Source organism: Podarcis melisellensis, assembly GCF_964234715.1.
Source record: "Podarcis melisellensis genome assembly, chromosome: 4".
In the NCBI taxonomy this organism is placed as follows: Eukaryota; Metazoa; Chordata; class Lepidosauria; order Squamata; family Lacertidae; genus Podarcis; species Podarcis melisellensis.
Window position 1 is genome coordinate 46,203,272 of NC_138531.1, and position 20,404 is coordinate 46,223,675.

At 39.3% G+C, this 20,404-nt stretch overlaps 1 protein-coding gene across 1 annotated transcript in view; it reads right to left on the reverse strand.

Moving 5' to 3' along the window:
• The window catches only part of CFAP47 (cilia and flagella associated protein 47), a 200,419-nt gene that overhangs the window by 101,970 nt on the left and 78,045 nt on the right, over positions 1–20,404 (reverse strand). The window contains exons 42-48 of the mRNA XM_081908931.1: positions 19,096–19,298; positions 17,163–17,271; positions 15,241–15,467; positions 14,360–14,537; positions 6,040–6,233; positions 4,744–4,887; positions 3,842–4,015 (exon numbers count right to left, since the gene is read on the reverse strand). Coding sequence (XP_081765057.1) covers positions 3,842–4,015; positions 4,744–4,887; positions 6,040–6,233; positions 14,360–14,537; positions 15,241–15,467; positions 17,163–17,271; positions 19,096–19,298 — 1,229 coding nt within the window. The remainder of the gene's footprint in view (positions 1–3,841; positions 4,016–4,743; positions 4,888–6,039; positions 6,234–14,359; positions 14,538–15,240; positions 15,468–17,162; positions 17,272–19,095; positions 19,299–20,404) is intronic.

Below are 20,404 nucleotides of genomic sequence, written 5' to 3' on the forward strand. Positions count from 1 at the left end.
CCTACCTACTTTGTGCTTTCTGAAGCAACAGAAGAACTGAAACAGAACCATCCCTCAAAATTCACACTTGTCTGAATTTCACAGTGCTCTTCTTTACCCAAGTAATATGCACAAAAATGCATGTGCTAGGGTGTGCATAAAAGTGTGTATCATAATGAAAATAACATGTAAAAATGCATTACAGTGGAATTGCATCTTATGCAGGAGTTAGCAAGTGAAGCAAAAAACTCTTAATCAAGAAAATCTGAATATGTGATCTATCTATCTATATATATATATATTCTACATAAATAAGTAATAACAGAATAAGGATTCTGTTTCGCAACCTATTTTTAATGACTCTGGCATCACACACAAACTTAATTTCAGAGGGCACACATTCTGTCTAGCAAAAGTGCTGAGGCAGGCTCTTAAAGACTCCTTCACATACATACAAAGTTGTGTGGAAGCCACTTAACCCTGGCACTATACCACAAGGGTCTAATATTATAATTTGTACGAGAGCCAGTGTGGTGTCTTCTCAGCCTAACCTCTCTCTCAGGGTTACTGTGAGGATACATTGGAAGGGTGGTGGAATCATAACACCACACTGAGCTTCTTGAACGAAAGGTGGGATATAAATGTATTTTTTATAATAATAATAATCATCATCATCATCATTCTCCAAGCACTTAGAGCAGCTTGTGTCAAAGAAAGCACAATATAATTATCACAAAACTGCACAATAAGACAATGCAACAAAAAACAATGAAAAAGAGCAAGCAATATAAAAACATCAGTAAAAAAATGCTTGGTGAACATGTGAATGCATAGCACAGATAACCTGCTGGAGATCTGGGAATGAGAGTGCATGAAGTATATTTTAAGGGGGTGGGGCACATATTTTAACTTTACACGAGGATGCTTTGATCTCTGGTGAGTTCTTCAGAGGATTGTCCCTCATTCTGTAGAGATGATTTGGGACCTTAGTTGAGGACTATGCCAGCATCTCAAATGTCAACAGGCCAAATCCAGACAGGATGAAATGTATATATCAGTTGTTTTTATTAATTCACCACAAAAATAAAAGAGTTAGGAGAACAGGAAGAAGTAGGGAAACAGATGTGCCAGATCTTTAAAAGTTTGCTTTATGGTGAAGTACAGGTAAGAAAATTTAAGAATAACAACAGAATGATAATGGTATATGAAAAAGCAAGGGTACAAGGTAGGGACATTTTTCATTCCATTCCAGTAGTTCTTGCTTTATTTGTTAGATAATTTCAAAGGGGGCAGATTATCAGCACGAGGGAAAGAACAGAATCTTGTGAGACTTCCAAAGCCCAATTGCCTGGGGATCAAGTGCTGGTCCCTCAGCATCTCATTCTGAAATAGGACAGCCAAACAAGAGCAGAACCAAACAAGTGCCCCCCTATACCAACACAGAGAAACTATCCAGAAGGCTGCCATGGTCAATGAGATCAAGGCACTGAGAGGGTCCAGGAGAATCAAGAGGGCTTCTCTCTTGGTCACTGCAGAAGGTGACCAAAGCAATTTCAGTCCCAAAGCAAAGTTAAAACCTAACCAGAACAGATCTAGAAAATCAGTATCCAAGAATGTCTGGAGCTGCATAACCACCATTCTCTTGAGCACCTTGCCCAAGAAGGGAAAGCTGGTTGCCAGCCTATTATTGTTAACATCTTCTGAGTCAAGGTTACATTTCTGCAGGAGCAGTCAATTTGTCACTTCTTTTAAATAATCTGCAACCACTTCCTCTTTCAAGTGGGCATTTACAACCTTCTGGGCCCAGCTGGATATTTCTTCCCTGCTAGATTTAATAAGCCATGAAGATCAAGGGTTCAACATACAAGTGGTTAGTCCTCCAGGCTAAACTGTTGTCACAACAGAATCTCACTGAAGCTTTCCATTGTTGCTGGCTATCCACTAATTAATTATTTTCACTGCAAGTGTGTACATATATGTGAGTAGCAAACCTGTGAACCAGAGGTCCAATAATTTTTTACCTTCATTTAACAAATGTTTTTCATAACTATTTTTCATTACTAAGAAGACTTCAAATCTTCAATCATCTCTATTTTCCCTGCAAATCATACTTTATATCACCAAAATATGTAAAGGTTTAAAAGTATATAATTCGCAGAATTAAATTTTATAAACTACTGCTGGAAATAGCCACCCTGCAAAGAGTTTGTTGTACCATTTGAGAATTACGTCAACTTATTCCATACAGATCAGGTGCACTGTAGTTTGTTTGTAACCTGAGGAACATATGCATGAAATAATTAACTTTTTAATGAAATGGCAGTAGTATTAAATTAATGGCTTCATATATCTCATAAAAAAGAGCACGAATGCCAATATAAAATCCAAAATATTAAGACGGCTATAAATTTTTTACAACTTGCTAGCTATACAAAGTGTGCCTCTAACATGCTATTACCACAAAGTTTTAAAATGTCAAAATAAAAGGGGAAATTTTCATTGTGTGCTCTATTTGCATTTCTAGCATGCCAAATTTGATGAATCTGGATAAGGAGCACATGTTATATTTTAAGAGATGTCATCACATATTATGTACCTAATAAAAATATAAAAATGAAACTTCTGTGTTGAGGAACATTTTGAAAAGAAGAAAACAGGAGTGAAGGGGAAATTATTTAAAGTGTTTTGTTGGAAGAGGCACTCTTGGATGAAACTGATTTTCTAGATCCATTTCAATCAGGGTTTAGGCCTGGTTTTAGTCACCCTATATGATGACCTGTGTTGAGAGAGAGAGAGGGGGGGGGAAATATGTCCCTGTTAATTCTCCTTGACCTCTCCACAGTTTTCAGTACCATCAACCATGGTATCCTTCTGGAGTGGCTGCTCCGATTTAGGGGTGAGTGGCACCACTTTGTGGTGTTCTCATCCTACTTGGATAGTCATTTCCAAAGGGTGATGCTTGGGGAGTGCTCTTTAGCACCATGGAGGCTTCAATGCAGGGTTCCTCGGGGTAGGATTTCATCCCCCATACTGTTTAGCATGGTTCACAGAACAAAATCAAAGTATAAAACCACAAAATATATAACCTACCTGGGTCACGGGATCATCTTCCAAGGCCTTTCTATGTGTGCCTCCTCCTTGAGAGGTGTAGAGGGTGGCAACACAAGAACAGGCCTTCTCTGCAGTGGCTCCCTATCTGTGGAATGTTCTCCCCAGGGAAGCTTGGAGCCTTCATTATACACCTTTAGGAGCCAGGTAAAAATGTTCTTTTTCAACCATGCCTTTGGCTGATTTGATTGACATCCTATGCCCATTTAAAATGTGGGTGAACCGCCCTGAGACCTCTGGGTATATGGTGGTCTATTAATTAATTAATTAATCAAACAAACAAATAACCTGCTACTATGGAGAATGGAGGACCAGGCCATGTGGCAAAAGAGCAGGATGTGAACTCCACCAACTGGTTTGAATTAACTAGCCATATTGTTGGCTGAAGGACTCTAGTGTATCTCAATTTGTTGTGGAAAAACTGGTGCTTACAATTCACTTGTAATACTTCACTAATTAAAGTAATGGTGGAAGTATTTTTTTAAAAATTAACACTGGGCAGAGGAAAACCATCAAGAACAATTTAAACATCACTCATTTTTGTAATTTTGCAATGGTAAACCTTTCCAATATGAATATGAAATTTTCAAATGAAGGGAGGTCAAGATGACTCTAGTATCATCTGCCACTCAGATAGCCTTCATAATGATGAGTGGGATAGCAAATGCTCCAGTAAATCATAACAACACATGCATTAGGCAGAGAACTGCTGTTACTTTCACTCAAACCTATATTCAAACCTGCACAATTTTACCTTGTAGTGCAATTCCTCATTGGTAAAATTGGGTACCATAATGAGCTTCTGTGTAATCTCTCTAACTCGGCACTCTATTGCAAGATAATCCAGCGCCAAAGGTTTTGTTGCAATCCCCTTCAGGACAAAGACATGATCTGTGCCATCTGCTTCATTTTGCAAAATGAGTTTCCCCTATGATAATGAAAGAAATGAACATTCAGCGGCGTGCAAATATTTCTGCAAAACTTCAGAGTCCACTCAAAATGAAACCTGAATGTGCTAGTGGGATGAAGAATTACACAGAGCTGCCTTGAAGACTATTCAGAAACTTCAATGAGGGCTGGATACAGTTGCATGGATGTTTGATGCAAGTTGTAAAGTCAGAACATGTGATACCAATGTTGCACCATTTCAATTTGCTAGTGCCATTTCAGGTCCAATTCAAAATGCTAGTGCTGACCATTAAAACTCTTACAAGTTATCTAAAGGACCAGTCTGTTCAATACAACCAGCTTTTGGGGTTCTGCTTGTGTGCCTACCAGTAAAATCAATTCATTTGGTAAGCACATGGGTTTCTTGGTGGTGGCCACACACTGCCAGGCACTGTCACTCCATGCCCAGATCATGCCCAGGATGCTTACAGTAGCAATAATAATCACACATAGATATAACTATAGAGGGCATTATTTAAAGTCTTCACCTCTTTACATGCTTAGTTCATTTTTGCTTATGGGCACATTCTCATATTACTTTGGAATGTTTTGGAGTCACCACATTTACAATGTCATTTCTATGCTGTTAGTATTATGTTTATAGATACCCTTGCATCATAAGAACTTATAAATTCCACAGCTATACCAGTTCTCATTAAGTGTAGAAAAGCTAATCAAACAAGGAAAAAATGTGTTTTGTTCTCCTACCGTAATTACACATTCGGAAGTTGGCTTAAACATGAGGGTGTATGGAGTTGTTTCACCTGGGGCAACGTATATAAGCGGGGGACCATAAAAACAGCATCCTTTTAAATGAGCTTTAAGTTTCCAATCTTGTTGACTCATGTTAGTCTGAAACAGAAGAGAATCCAAATGAAATATCTAAAAGTACAATGAATATCAGTGATTAAGGATGAAGGGGTGAAGCCGAAGTCTTCATGGGAAATATAGGTTTTGAATATAAGCACATGATCTATACAGTTATCTAGTACTGTCTCCTAAGAAATGTTAACTGGTGGGAGTTCTCAGAAGACAGCTTTCCCCTCCTTCTCCCCGCTGTAGCCACCAGTGTCTTCTGAAAAGCCTCTTGAGAGTGGGAGTTAAAGGAACCCTCTTAAACAATGTGGGATATTGGAGGCTGAGGGAGGAAGGGTAAATTTATTTATTTATCTATTTTATTAAATTTATATACCACCCTTCATTGAAGATCTAAGGATGGTTCTCAACATAAAGGTAAAGGGACCCCTGACCATTAGGTCTAGTCATGACCAACTCTGGGGTTGCGGCGCTCATCTCACTTTATTGGCCGAGGGAGCTGGCGTACAGCTTCCAGGTCATGTGGCCATCATGACTAAGCTATTTCTGGCGAACCAGAGCAGCGCACAGAAATGCCGTTTACCTTCCCGGCGGAGTGGTACCTATTTATCTACTTGCACTTTGACATGCTTTCGAACTGCTAGGTTGGCAGGAGCTGGGACCAAACAACGGGAGCTCACCCCGTCACAGGGATTTGAACCGCCGACCTTCTGATTGGCAAGTCCTAGGCTCTGTGGTTTAACCCACAGCGCCACCCACATCCCTTTCGGTTCTCAACATAAATGACCCCAAATCAATCAGAGGTTTGCCCAGTTTGGAGGCATTCTCTATCAGCAGCTCAACACTCCCCATTTCTCAGGAGGACTCATCCCAACTTTCCAGAGAGGCTTGAAGAGTGCACAGGTGGAAGGGAAGGGGAGAGAAAGGGATGGAAACCTTCCGTTCTATAACTTCCTTGAGCTAACTATTTTAAGCCTATGTCTTTTTCTACCATTGTTAGTATAATAATACATTTGTGGCTGAGAGATATAGAAGGTAATCTGTGTAAAGATCAACTTAATGCAGGAAGAACTATCATCCCTGCTTTCCATCTATTTATACACATATTTATGTGTTTGCTCAGTCAGCAGTTTTAACCCAGTAGCGACCAGCCTTATTTAAATCTCGGATGAAGCTAAATGGACATACTATTGGAATGTCTTGAGTCACTGCTTGATATGCTGGAGTGACAAACTCTAGCTCAGCCTCGGCAGTATTTGTATTCACCACACATTCTATATGAAAGAGTCGGACATCATACATCGACTGAAGAAGAATCTTACAAGGATATCGGCCAGGATACTTAGGCAAAAACGTTATAGGAAGCTCAACTTCTGCAACTTCTGTGGGGAGAAAATAAATATTGTTAGTTTAAATATTGTAGGAAGCTCAACTGCAGCATCTTCTGCCAGGAGGGAGGAGGGATAAGTAGTTTTAATATAAGAAAGACAGACAGACAGACAGACAGACAGACAGACAGACAGGCAGGCAGGCAGGCAGGCAGGCAGACAGATGTACTGGTGATGCCTAAAATTGCTAATGTAACTTTATTAATCTGATTAGACAATTGCATCTATATGGAAAATGGACCAGAATTTGAGGGCAACCTGAGTTAGTTAATTTCACAACTATCACATAAAAAGCACCTCAACTGCAATTAGGAATTAGAACAAAAATTAATTGGCTTCTGCTAATGCCCTCCCTGTCCCTGCTCTTTATATTTATACAGCTATCAACTATAGATTGGGGTTTATACCATGGACTTTATTCCTTCTATTTAGAAATAATCATCTGGACACAGTTAAGACCATTAAAATATGATCCTAACATACATAATGCAAGACAATGTACTATCACTGAACAGCGACAAAAGAAAAATTCAAGTACAGTACTAATTTAAGAGCCTGTTGTGTAAGTAACCTCACATACCAAAAATACTGGCTTAACACACCACCTGCAACAGTATCTTTAAATTTGCTGTAAATGAGTTATCAGGACAGGGAGGCAGCACCTTTGAATACTGTGTGTGTGTGTGTGTGTGTGTGTGTGTGTATGTGTGTGTGTGTGTATGTGTGTGTGTGTGTGTATACACACACACACACACACACACACATATATATATACTTTTAGAGAACAAAAATCATTTTAGAGAATAATTCTTACATGAAAACTTTGAGAGAAAATTGGAAAAGGTGTAAGGATTTGTAGCTGTGCCTGTGTGGTTGCCGTAAAGGTAAAGGGACCCCTGACCATTAGATCCAGTCGCAGACGACTCTGGGGTTGCGGCGCTCATCTCCCTTTATTGGCCGAGAGAGCCGGCATACAGCTTCCGGGTCATGTGGCCAGTATGACTAAGCCGCTTCTGGCGAACCAGAGCAGCGCATGGAAACACTGTTTACCTTCCCGCCGGAGCGGTACCTATTTATCTACTTGCACTTCAACATGCTTTCGAACTGCTAGTTGGGCAGGAGCAGGGACTGAGCAACAGGAGCTCACCCTGTCGCAGGAATTCAAACCACCAACCTTCTGATCGGCAAGCCCTAGGCTCAGTGGTTTAACCCACAGCACCACCCACATCTGGTTGTCCTAGTATACTTCAAAAAGCTTCTGACAAAGCAGCTCACCAAAGACTCCTGAGGAAGCTTAGAAGTCAAGGAATAAGAGGAGAGGTCTGCTTGTGGACCATGAATTCGTTAAGCTGCAGGAAGCAAAAAAGGAGTAGCCAATGCACCTTTCAGGCTTTAGGATTTACTCTGAGAATAAAAACACTCAGGTGCTATACAAGTTCCTTTTTATTTTCTCCCATGAAGCAAGAAGTGGTTTTGTGCCCTGCAAAAGGGAGGGGGGGGGTAACACTTCCTCAGCATCACAACCCCGGTATGATTTGGCTTCCTCTGCAGCTGCTTCTTTTAAAAGTGGGAGATCCATATCATCATTACATCTAAACATCCTCAGTTCCTGAAGCTATGGCAGAGCCTCTTCCAGCTGGACTTCTCCACCCCACCCTCAGTGGTATCTTACTACAAGCTGCCCTGTGGGGAAAAGCTCAGGAGAGCAAGGGAAACAGGCAAAAGAGACAACCAACCAAACTCTTGCTGGATTAACCTCTTCCCACCACAACCATCTACCACCAACTGCCCTGTAAGAAGGATTCCAAGAGAGGTAAGCAAGCAGGCAAAGAAGTCATCAAGAGCCTTCTCTTGTCTGTCACAGCTGGACTCTCCCCACACAAGGCCATTCCAACACTGTCAAGTGGGAAGGAACCTGATGGCTTTATATTGCTTATTGCTTTTTTTAAAAAAGTTGATGCTGTCAGTTGCCTTGGAAGGATTTGTATCCTGAATAGAGAGCTATAAATAACTGTAATGAACAAATAGTATATTCATTGGCAATTTGATTTTCCTGTTATAAAATGGTGTTCAGTAGCAATTCAAGCCTTTACCAACTGGAAACTAATTGATGCCACCATTGCCATGTCAATACTTTCATTGAACTCTTTGTTATTGCTTTTAAAAAAACTCAAGTTCACAACAGGGATAGCACAGCATTGTATTATGTGCCTCCAACATTAGCAGGCTATCAAACAGATTATAGCACCTCAGCTTCAAACTTCTCTGAAATAAATTAGCTTGTTCTCTCATAAAGACAAGATTAATGACCTGCTAATTTATGAATTATTACCTCTTTTCTGTTTTGTCACCAAGTTATTATCCCCATCGGCTATCTTCCACAAAAACGTCCCACGTTTGTCAGTTATACTAGTAATAAAACTCGCTCACTTATTCCTGGCTCATAAATATTTTTTCCCCAAATTAGATTGTAACTATCTCGTATCATTCACGCAGTACATGGGAGCAAAGAAAATATCCACATTAGATGATTTTTCAATTTTTTGGTATATAGTTTAAGTACATTCAGTACCACAAGACAAAACTCACAATTCTTTTACACAAAAATTTTAGCAATACATTATAGATAACATGCCTTTATTATCAGTATAGGTCTAATTTTCCTATGTGCTATTCTTTTTCCTGGGATTTGCATTTTGCAGAATTTATTGCACACCAGAAAACATCTTGGGCCAAGCTAAAGGCTGCTTTTCATGGTATGCTTGCATTCTGGTTTTGATACCCATGTACCCATGAAACACATATTTCCTATCAGTTTGTTAACCATGACTTCCTGCATAGTATAAACATTCATCCTCAAAATAAATAGCAAAGGTCTTATCCTGGATTGGTTCACTGCTTCCAAATCTTTTGAAGAAGAACTGGAAGACAGCAAGTTGGTCCACCTTGTAGGGTTAGTTTTTAAACATACTGCAGAAAGCGCTGTCCAAAAGACTGCCACACCAAATTAGAATGTCAAAGCGGATAATTTTCATTGAATTCAAAAATGTTATTCATTGAATTCAAGTTGATGTTTGTTGCTTTGTTACAAACCCAAGGATTGGGTCCACTTGTGTTTTCTCCTGGTATATTACAACTGCCAAAATTATACTTAACAGAACAGCAGTCAAGAGGTAAAAATTTAATTAACACAAGAACTGCATGCCCTCATTGCAAGCAATTTGTGGCCCATCCGGCACCCACTGTGCTCAAGGAGAAGTAGCAGTAATATTTTTGTAAAGATGCCTGTCCCAATCTGGTAAGGAAGATTTGCACAGGCAAGTGGCCTTCTATGTGTACTTCCATTGTTGATACACATCTGAATGCACATCTCCTTCTGCATATGGTTCACAATGCCCATTTATCCTACTGAACTGGTTGTACATGTCTTTTGATGCAATACTGAGATGTATATCTGCTTCTAAAGACACCAGTTCTGGCACATAACTAGCCATCCATAACTACGATTAGAACACTGGTAGGCATCTCAAAAAGTCCTATCTTAGTATGTATGTAAAACAAAATAGGCCACCCACAGAACACAACCAGAAGAGAAAGAGGATCACTGATAACATTGTGCTGGGGAGCAGTTTAAAGCTCCAGAAAATTTCTGTGAAAGATTGCTCCGATTACACCAGACACTGAACCGAGGCAGAATTCATAAGGCATATAGGACAAAATATAAAGACTTATTGGAAAACAAAACTCTGAGGTGGCTTTCACCCCTGGAAGCCAAGGCCCGAAAAAGACCCAATATGGAGGCCAAATGGCCAAAGTATTGGGAAATATTAGAAAAAGATGGAGACAATTGGAAATTGCAGAGTTTAGAGAAAATGAAAGATAAAGTGCGAGACTGGTTACACTACGCTCAGATTAAAGAAGTGTTCAAAAATGATAAAAAGTTAGGGTTCCAGGTGGAGAAATCGAAGTTGGAAACAGAATTGTTAGAACCTAAGACTAAGGTACTTTCAAGAATGTATAACTTGCTGCTGAAATGGAATACACAAGACGAAATGGTTAAATCGGCTATTCTAAAGTGGGCACAGGATATTGGGCATAATATTATGTTTGAAGACTGGGAAAGGTTGTGGACCACTGGGCTGAACTTCACTGCATGTAATGCTCTGAAGGAAAATGTAATGAAAATGATATATAGATGGTACATGACCCCAGTTAAACTGGCCAAAATATACCATTCGTCTGATAATAAATGTTGGAAATGTAAGGAAAATGAAGGAACATTCTTTCACCTCTGGTGGACTTGCCCTAAAGTGAAGACCTTCTGGGAAATGATATATAACGAGCTGAAAAAGGTGTTTAAGTATACCTTTACCAAGAAACCAGAGGCCTTCCTTCTGGGTAATGTCGGCCAGAACGTGTTAAAGAAGGACCGAACATTTTTTATGTATGCAACAACGGCAGCAAGGATACTCATCGCTAAGAACTGGAAAACTCAAGATTTACCCACACTGGAAGAGTGGCAGATGCAGCTGATGGACTATATGCAACTAGCTGAGATGACTGGCAGAATCCGAGACCTGGGAGAAGAGAGGGTTGAAGAAGACTGGAAGAAATTCAAGATTTATCTACAAAAGTATTGTAATTTGGCTGAATGTTAAGAAGGATGCTAGAGTATAAATAACTGTCTATCACTAAATTAGATTTGAATCTGACGATAAGTGAAATTAGGAAAGTATATATTTTTTTGGAGAAAGGAACAGACTGTATTTAAATGAGTGGATTTAAGACCGTAAACAAAATGATAATTTGCTTGGAAAAAATCCCACAACAATGTAAGTGGGAGCGGGAGACATGAGGCAGTCCAAAGAAGTGATGAAAATATGTTATATAAGTAAAGTTGTTTATTAACTATGCATTTGTATAAAAAAAAAAGAATTCATAAGGCATATAGTGAAAACGATAACGTGTTCTTGAGTATAATATGACGGCATATTTTTAACATACACATATGGAGAAGTTTTCAGAAAATTATGCTTTTTAGATAGTGTTATTAAATATGTAAATATTTATGTCTTCTGAATTGAGTAGTGGAAATAAATGTTAGTTCTAGCAACCATAGAAGTCAGCATATTGTAAATGATTTGCTAGCCTAAGTAATGTGATGTGACATGATATTGTATCTTATTTGTAAGGATTAGCGGAGGATGTTTGGCTGTGTGGTCCGCTTTATTTTCTACAAACTTTAGTGATGTGACAATCAACGGTGTAGCCCATGTCAAGGACTGGCTGGACAAAGATGAATGTGGGGGGCACCAGTCAGGGAACCCCCAAGGGAAACCCCAGAGGAGGAAGGCTCGGGACCAGGAGATTGGTGGTGGGACACCAAGGAGAGTTCAGGCGGAGAAGAGTTCAGACGCTGCTGAAGAATCCAGGGAATCTCCCTCTCCCAATGCAACAGGCTCCCCTCCCCTCCTCCCTGGCCCCCAAGAACCTGCATAGTAATGTGCAGACTGCAATTTGAGACTGCTTGGGAAATGGCCGGGAGAGGAGAAACCTTAGAGAAGTGTGGAAGGCAGGGACCTTCAGTCCTGTCAACTGCTCCATAGGGGCAAGACCTGCTGGGAAGTGTTGCTGATACCACTAGGCCGAGTGTATGTTTGTTTCTTTGAATAGAGAGTTAACTTTACTGAAAACAGAGATGTGCTTCTTTTAGTGCTGCCCTGCGTCTGCCCTTGCTTTCTAATGAATGGGCCATTAGAGGTGAAAAACCATGGAGAGGCGGAATTAAAAAGAAGATAGAATTAGCCAATAGCTAATATCCACCCTTATTTTAGTTTCAGAGTATTGAACAGCTATTGATTAAGCATGAAAGCACAGTACACCCAAGAACAGAATGTAATTATTAAAAATTTCATTTGAATTATTCAGGCACAAAATTAAAAAAATAAAGCATATTAAAATGATTAGTGCCTTAACAGTTCAATAGCACTTCACAAGCATCAAGTACAAAGCAAACTATTTAATCAGTCATTGGAATATTGTAAGTTATAGAATTATTCACATATATTTATAACTCCAAAGTCTAGCTGCCACTGTTGCCTTCTGACCTGAATGATGGTCTGCTTCTGTACCTTTAACAGCAGTCTGACATGTATACATCAGCAGATAAAACTCTTCACATGGTACGAAGGTACCATAAGATGTCTGCATTTTAGAGTCATAGGAACAAGGTGCAGATTATTATTATTTTTAATGCCAACCATAATAGTTGTTCAAAGCTTCAGGAATTAGAACTCTATTCCCCTTACTATATCTCATCAACATTCAGTTGTGGTTAACATAATGGCCAATTCTTCATTTTTGTGCTTATTATAAAAAAGGGAGTTTCGCTTCTTTGCTAAAAAGATCCAGCTCAGTCTTGTAAGATGGAATTTGAATTTGGAATATATAGGCTAATATTTGTTTTCTGAAGCATTACATATAAGTAATTGAAGATAGCTTGGTATGTCACATCCAGCTGGCAGTCTTTTACTTAATACGCACAAAACTCAAACTCTATGAAGCCTAAACACCAATAGCACCGATCCAAGCTACAAACTATTTAATTAATGTATGAATACAAATGTGCGAGAAAATTGATAAGAGTTACTTTTAAAAGAAAAGAAACAAGTATTTTAACACGTTAAAGATAAACCAATATTATATTCTCTTCATAAAGGTAAAAAAAAAAGGTAAAGGACTCCTGGATGGTTAAGTCCAGTCAAAGTTGACTATGGGGTTGCGGCGCTCATCTCGCTTTCAGACTGAGGGAGCTGGCGTTTGTCCACAGACAGCTTTCCGGGTCATGTGGCTAACATGACTAAGCTGCTTCTGGTGCAATGGAACACCATGAAGGAAACCAGAGCGCACAGAAACGCTGTTTACCTTCCCGCCGCAGCAGTCCCTATTTATCTACTTGCACTGGTGTGCTTTCAAACTTCTAGGTACTACAATGGAGCACTTACGCAACAAAATCCAGTGAATTCCAAATTAGGTATCCTGAATATTTAAGCAACCCTGGCAAACTTGAAATTACCTGCTTTCATTGTCACAGCTATGGTTCAGTGATCTTTAATTTGACCCCTAAGACACAAAGATGGCACAGACTGACAATGTGAAATATGCAGACAAATATGTAACAATATTTCCCTCAGGTACATGAAGAAAATCATGTTGATGTCAAAATGAACCAAGGGCTCTTTTGAGATTCAGCAAGTGTGATAGTATCTTGTTGAAATACTGGTAAGCAATTCTGATACATTTTATTTTTATGTTAGCTTATTAAAAATATTTCCTAACAGATGGATGCCAACAACATCGGTAAGATTTCCAGTAAACATGTTGATAATTAAAAGGTTTAAATACCAAAATCAGTCACTGGCCTTTTTTGTATGATTATTCCACTACATATCCTGTATAATCAAAGCTGCTTGTCCCACAGGCTCTGTTTGCTTCATTGGCACAAGCTTTTACTTCCAAAGCTCCAGTCCTTAAATTTCCAACCGTAAATTATTTTTTTCAGGCACAAATTCTTTTTGAAGAGCCTGAAAACCATCAACTAGAAAAAAATTACTTGAAGCCCAAGGAAAGGCTATAATCATGTAACAAAAGCATTTAAAGTTGCATTATGCAATGAGTCCCCATGGAGGTGTCATGGAGCAAGTGATCAGACCCTGAGGTCCTCCTTGGAAGACCTGGAGAAGGTTCTAACAGGGGTGGGGGATAGAGGATTCTGAACCTCAAAAGATGGATTGTGAACCCCAAGGTCCAAGTGGGTTAGAGGGTGGAAACCAGACCTCTGAAGAAGATTCAGAAAACTATCAAAGTGTCTCCCATTACTGCCTTCCAGATACACACTTTCTGGGTTAGCCGAGTCTGTAACCTGAAGCGTATGTAACCTGAAGCGTATGTAACCTGAGGTACCACTGTACAGATATTGTTCCACTCACTGGGCATCCCTTCCCAGTGAAGAACATCTGCAGTAAACAGGATGGTAAGATATATGAAGAATTTCAGAATTAGTATCAAGAGTTTTGTTATTGACAGTGGTAGTAATAATTTACTAATCAGATGCTTGTCACCTCTTTCTTCTGCAGACCAAATGTGTCCTTTTCCCTGGTGTGTAGGATGAATTCTGCTTGATGCCAACACAGGTATTTCTATATTTCCAGGGCTTTCAAAATATTCAGGCATGCTCACTTCAACACTGTACTCAATATATTTTGTAAAAAATTTAGGAAAGTTGTGCAGCGCATCTTTCTGTAAATAAAGGAACAGTGTAGTTAATTATTAACAATGTTTTCATGCTAACTGCAAGTCAACGAGGAAGCATGTAAAAGGTTCTGTGTATGCACCTAGATTTTTATTTCTTTGTTTTTGCAGAATTTACTTTCTTAATTGTATTACATGGTTATCAAAATACTCTTCAAATTCTTCTATGTTTAAAAAGCCATTTGGGGGATTTGGTGGTGCAAATATAGTTTGCTTTTTAACTTCTGTCTGTAGAAATGCTGTATTTCCCACAGCACACACCAATTTTTCTTTTCAAGTGAAATAGATGATACTGTTCTTACTAAATTAGGTTGGAACACTTAAGGATGGGGGCTGGGCACAGACATGTCAAAATAAACTAGATTATCTCGTGCATATGAATTGTGTTTCAGCTGGAATAGGGTCCGCTAGCCCAGGAACCGCCATAGTTCTGATCCAACCCTGCTACTATGTGCTGAGATGCTTACTTCCAGATTTTGGAGGTTACCTCTCAAAATCAAACTTTGGGGGTTTGGGCAGCTTTATAACATAATGGAGAAAACTGCATTACAAGATTGGTGCTCAGAATCAGCTTGACAAAGAGGCCTTTTCCAATCGTGCAGTATGCAGTCAAAAGTGTTGCTTCCCTGTCAGCTTCAAAATGTAATGAACAATGTACAACTATAAGATCTGCAGTCAATAATGTTCTTACCTCAACTTGTGACAGACCTAAAGCTGCAACTGCAACTCGAACGCTGCTGCTCTCAAGTGTCCCAGTGACCTTTCTTCGCTCATACTCCAAAGCAGACATCTGCTGTTGTGCTGCAAGAGCCAGAGCCTTTTCCCTAGCTTCATTCACGAGAGGGATCTTCAGCTTTTCTCGAAGCATATTACCAACACAACATTTCAGGCAAAGCACTGGTTGTATTTCTCTGTCACCTGTAATAAACAAGAGCAAGAGGTAACATCAACAACGGCCAACTAAGATTTTTGCTTCTACAGCACACCTGCACCAGGCAGATGCTAAATTTGGTACCATAGCACCAATTGCTATGGCTTCCCAGAGCAAGAGCCAAAAGCCTAGTGTTAGAAAAAGCTGACAAGGACAACACACAACACAAAAACTAGTGTTGCCAACTTTATTTCTCAGCAGGGCTCCTGTGCTTGTAACCCCTATGGTTCAACAAAATGCACCTGATAAATAAAGTAAAGGAATAAACTTCATTTCTCATGTCAAGCAACTACAAAGATACAGAGGTCCTGCCAGAAAAAAGTTAGCAATCTGAATTCCCATTTCTATTATGCACTGGAATCATGGAAAAAAACAGCTTGAATCCACTTGTTTTCAAACTTGTTTTCAATTTATCAACTAAAACAGCTGAACTACAATGCTACTGAAACATTTTCTTCCCCTTTTAGCTGTCATGGTGGAAATACCGTAAGTCGTAATCTTTTAACTCTTGATTTTCATTCCTTCACAGTAAGCAAAAATAAGTGACTAGGCAAAAAGTCATTGCTAGCATTACAGTTCAAGCTGCTGGTTTCATTCAAAAGCACAGCACGGAACAAATCTTGAGTATGTAAAAACTGAGTTCAATTAAACAAAGATGGGTTTAGAGACTTTATATGTCCTATTGCCAAAGCTGTGTATATCTATGGCCTAGTGGTACTAAAGAAATGTAGCTATATTTCTCGTTGATACTACTGTCAGTATATACTCCATTTTGGAGAAGCCTAGGGGCACACTGTCTCCGCAAGCATCAATCCCTTGCTGACAGGGTTGTTTGGCCCTCATTAAATGGACATGCAGGAGTATGTCTGAATCACAGGCCATGAAAGAAAGGTCACTTGTGCAGTAACTGTAGCTCTTCCAAGGTAATTTGCTGTTTGGATCCATGCAAAGTGAAGGAAGGCTATACAAGCTATTATCTTCAAGAATTACAATTACAGATAAGTAACCTTTTCTTCTCCTTTAACTATTGCCTGTTTGGGTTGCCAGCTCATGGTCATTATCAACCAGTAATAAATCCAGATGGCAGAAAGGCTAGAGGATACTAATTGAACAAAGACCACAAATTTGATTTTTGCAAGCTGAAGTAAGTCTAAATATAAAGAGACCTGTTAAAAAAAAGCTAAACAGGTTCCCAGGCCTGAAATACTGTGAAGAATTACAGCATGAAGCTTTTTTTATACCTTTAAGGGTACTTCACGTGGCTTAAAGAACTCTATACATCAAATTTCAATCCTTTGGAGTCTAGGAACATTCACCTGGCATAGTGCTCATATAAGCAGAGTCATAACCATATGCTACCAATATACAATGCTGAGACAACCAGGAAAGAAGCTGTAACTGATAATGATGTATGGAGAACACTGAAAATAATCCTTTGTTATTTGCACCAGTAGAGAGCAGGCATATGCAAGGATAAGAAATACGTGTGAGCAAGAAGTAATTTGTAATCCAAATAAAAATGTGTGACTACCATTTGAGGTACCAGAAAAAGAAACAATTGTATATTCCATGGCAGTTTTCTGATGCCTCTGCATTGCAAAATATTGCACTGCATATGGAATTTATTGTATCTAAAAGTTTAACGTGGGAGGGGGGAAGAGATTTTTATACCCCCACTTTACCTTCTAGCATGCTGCTAGTGCACAGAACATTTGGGCTATTCATTGGAAGTAAGCCTGAAGGCAATGGTAAATCACATGTTCCTTCCACCAGGTACACAAATTCCCCAATCTGAAACACAAGAACATATGCATTTCAATTTCGACAACAATCCATGCAGAACAAATTAGAAGCCTCTCAGACTATAAACAAACACAAATCCATTGCTGCAACATTGACGCTTGACTTACAAGAATATTTCATGCATTTGAGAGTCTTCGTTTTAAAGCCTCTTCATAAACTAAACTGGAAATACTATAAGGTATAATAAAATAAATCTAGTAATTCAACGTTGGGTAGGAAAGAATTAGAACCAGAAGTATTTGTCATTATTTAACTTGGATGCCCTATCAATGCCATGAAAGCCATTTCCCCCATTGATTGCATGTATTATTTGCATGTAAGATGTGATGTAATTGGCTTAACCCATATGGACCTTTAAATGTTCATCAGTCTTCAGTAGAGGACTTCAAGGATAGGTTTATCAACCTATTAGACTGATCCCATGGTGCATTCTTTACTTGCTGGAGTCACAAAAAAAGAACTCGGTATTATTCCAACATTTTGCACATATGTTTAACCAAACATTAAGAATGTCATCTATAGTGGCACCCTTTCTAGAGCTCTAATCCTTGTAAAGTTAAGGCAATATTTCTGCCTTTATTAGGACAGCCTGGTCCCACTCATTAACTTTGAAATGCAGCTACAATTTAACAGACACCCAGAATTTATGGTTATACCTGTAGGCAATCTTGACACCTATAAATGAAGGTCAAATTAACAGTACTGCTCTTTTCTATTTCACAGCATGCTGACTCTTGCATTTAAAAATAAAGGTTGAAAAATCTTGAGCTCTCCCGTTAAGACACTTACGCAACTGTAATTTTTTAATGGCCACATGGTTCAAAACTGCTTAATATGGAAACCAATAGAAATTGTGCGTGTATGTGTGTGTTTTAGTCTAAAACATTTCCTCCATGGACACACAAAAACTCTCACACAGCAATTCTGCAGAGATTGCTAAGAGCACCACAGCGATGGTGACTGTATGTATATTGGAACTGTTGCGGAGCAGAAGTTTTTACAACTCTGCCCCCAGCAGTCTGGATAGATCTTAAATTGCTTGATAGTGTCCTTTTCCCCATCACCTAGCTGATGGCTGGTCAGCTCAGCAAAACGGTAAAGTTGGTGGATTTTTCGGGGGGGGGGGCTGTACAGAGAGTGGTGGAAAGCCACATGCACCTCATAGACTGTGGCGTGCCTACATGTGTTCTAGTGACAGTTTTATCTCTTACAGCCTGCTTATCACACAACTGTAGAGCTGGAAGAGATGTGTGTGGGGGGGTGCCATTTCCCCCAGTTCACCTGAGGTTTCATAAAAATAGCAGCAACAGCTATAGAAATATCAAAGAGACTGGGAATGCTTTTAACATCAACTCTCCCCAACATATTTCTTGAGTTCCCCATCAGCAGGACAATTTCTTTTTACTGTATTATATTGTTATAATCAGCCATAAGATGCTGGATATCATTTGAGTGAAAAGCAGGCAATAATTTCACTGAATGAATGAATGAATGCCCTTTTTTTGAAGTGCTTTGGTTTGTTTGCTTGTTTTAAAAGGTATGTGTTGGCATGGGAAAATGGATATGGAACATCTTCCATAGTTTCTTCAGGATTGCTTAATATTGACCTATGAGTCCAGGGACCCACGGAGGATTGGAGAAAATAGAAGGACTTTGCAAGTATGTTTTAGGATACCAGGATTTGAAGTTGGTGCATTTTATTTTATTTTTATTTTTTGCATTTTCAATGAACTGTTATAACAATAAGATTTAGTGTCGCAATTTTTCTCATGTCATTCACAAGGGCAATGTATGAAGAATATACTTATTTACCTGCTCATTGAACAAAATTATGGCACAATAACGTTTTCCCATAATAAAAGGAAGATAGTGAAGCCTGAGGATTGAACTGCTTTCTCCTGTCAGGAAAACTACATCCATTGGGCTGAAGAACTCTTGTAAATAGTTTGATTCCTTAGTTGCCAATGCATCAGCTGGAGGTTCAGCTACAGCATCAGAGCTAGTAAATGCTTCTGCTATAATATAGAAACATTGTAAGAATGCAATTACAGTACATAACAATACGTAATATTTTAAATTCTTAAGGAATACAATGAAACTTGACAGATAATAGAGAAATGCTAATTCATGCTTTCCGTTTTTATCAGCTTTAACTATGCTGCTCAAAGAGCAGGAGAATTTTGAATAAGGCGCTTTTTTAAAGGGTCAGAACCACACATTGCCTGGTAAATCTGTTCCTGGATTTCCTGACATGTTTGTCTCCATCTAAAAGCAACTTGGGGAGTGTGGGGTAGGGGAGAAATTACAATCGTGGCTGCAGTGTGGGAGAAGGGGCGTTAATCCTTCCTTTTAACACCATTCTCTGTTGCAAATCACCCCAGCTGTTATGAGCCATGCTATGACTAGACATAATACAGGCATTTGAATCAGGAATCAGCAAAGAGGTCCATTTCAAACAATCATGCAGTTAATTTCATATAGGCATTCAGTTGTAACTGTATTCAACTAACTTTTATTCAGAGTAGACCCACTGAAATTCGTAGTCATTAATTTCAATGGATCTACTCTGATTAAAAGTTAACTGAGTACAACCCAATGTCATACACAGGGGTGTAAGAAGGCAGTGATTTCCCTTCTTATTTGTATTCATTGCAAGGACCGCTTATCTCTTCCCCCAGTGAGCAGTGATTGTGGCCTGACTCTAGGGGTGGGGGGCAGGCGCGTGTTTCTCAGACGACTGGGAAGGACATCATTTCCTCCTCCAATGGTCGCAGGGGATTCTGGTGGCTCACCTGTGGTTCTGATCAATTGCTCACAGCAACTGCATGCTGACACTCTTTGCTCCCCACCTCCCTGACAGCATATAATAATGGACACCACACACTTATGTTTGGATCAAATAAGGCCACAGATTTATTGAATGCAGATGAAAAGATTTGGCATAGGCACTGGGCAACCATTATCTTGCCAGAAGTGATGTCAAGGGTCAATTTGGCAGCAGAGGATTCCTAAGACTTGCATCAAATTAGAGGACCTCTGCCAGGGGCGCCGACTTATAAAAAATATTGGGGGGGCGGGGGCCCATACCGACTTATAAAAAATATTGGGGGGGCCCAAGACC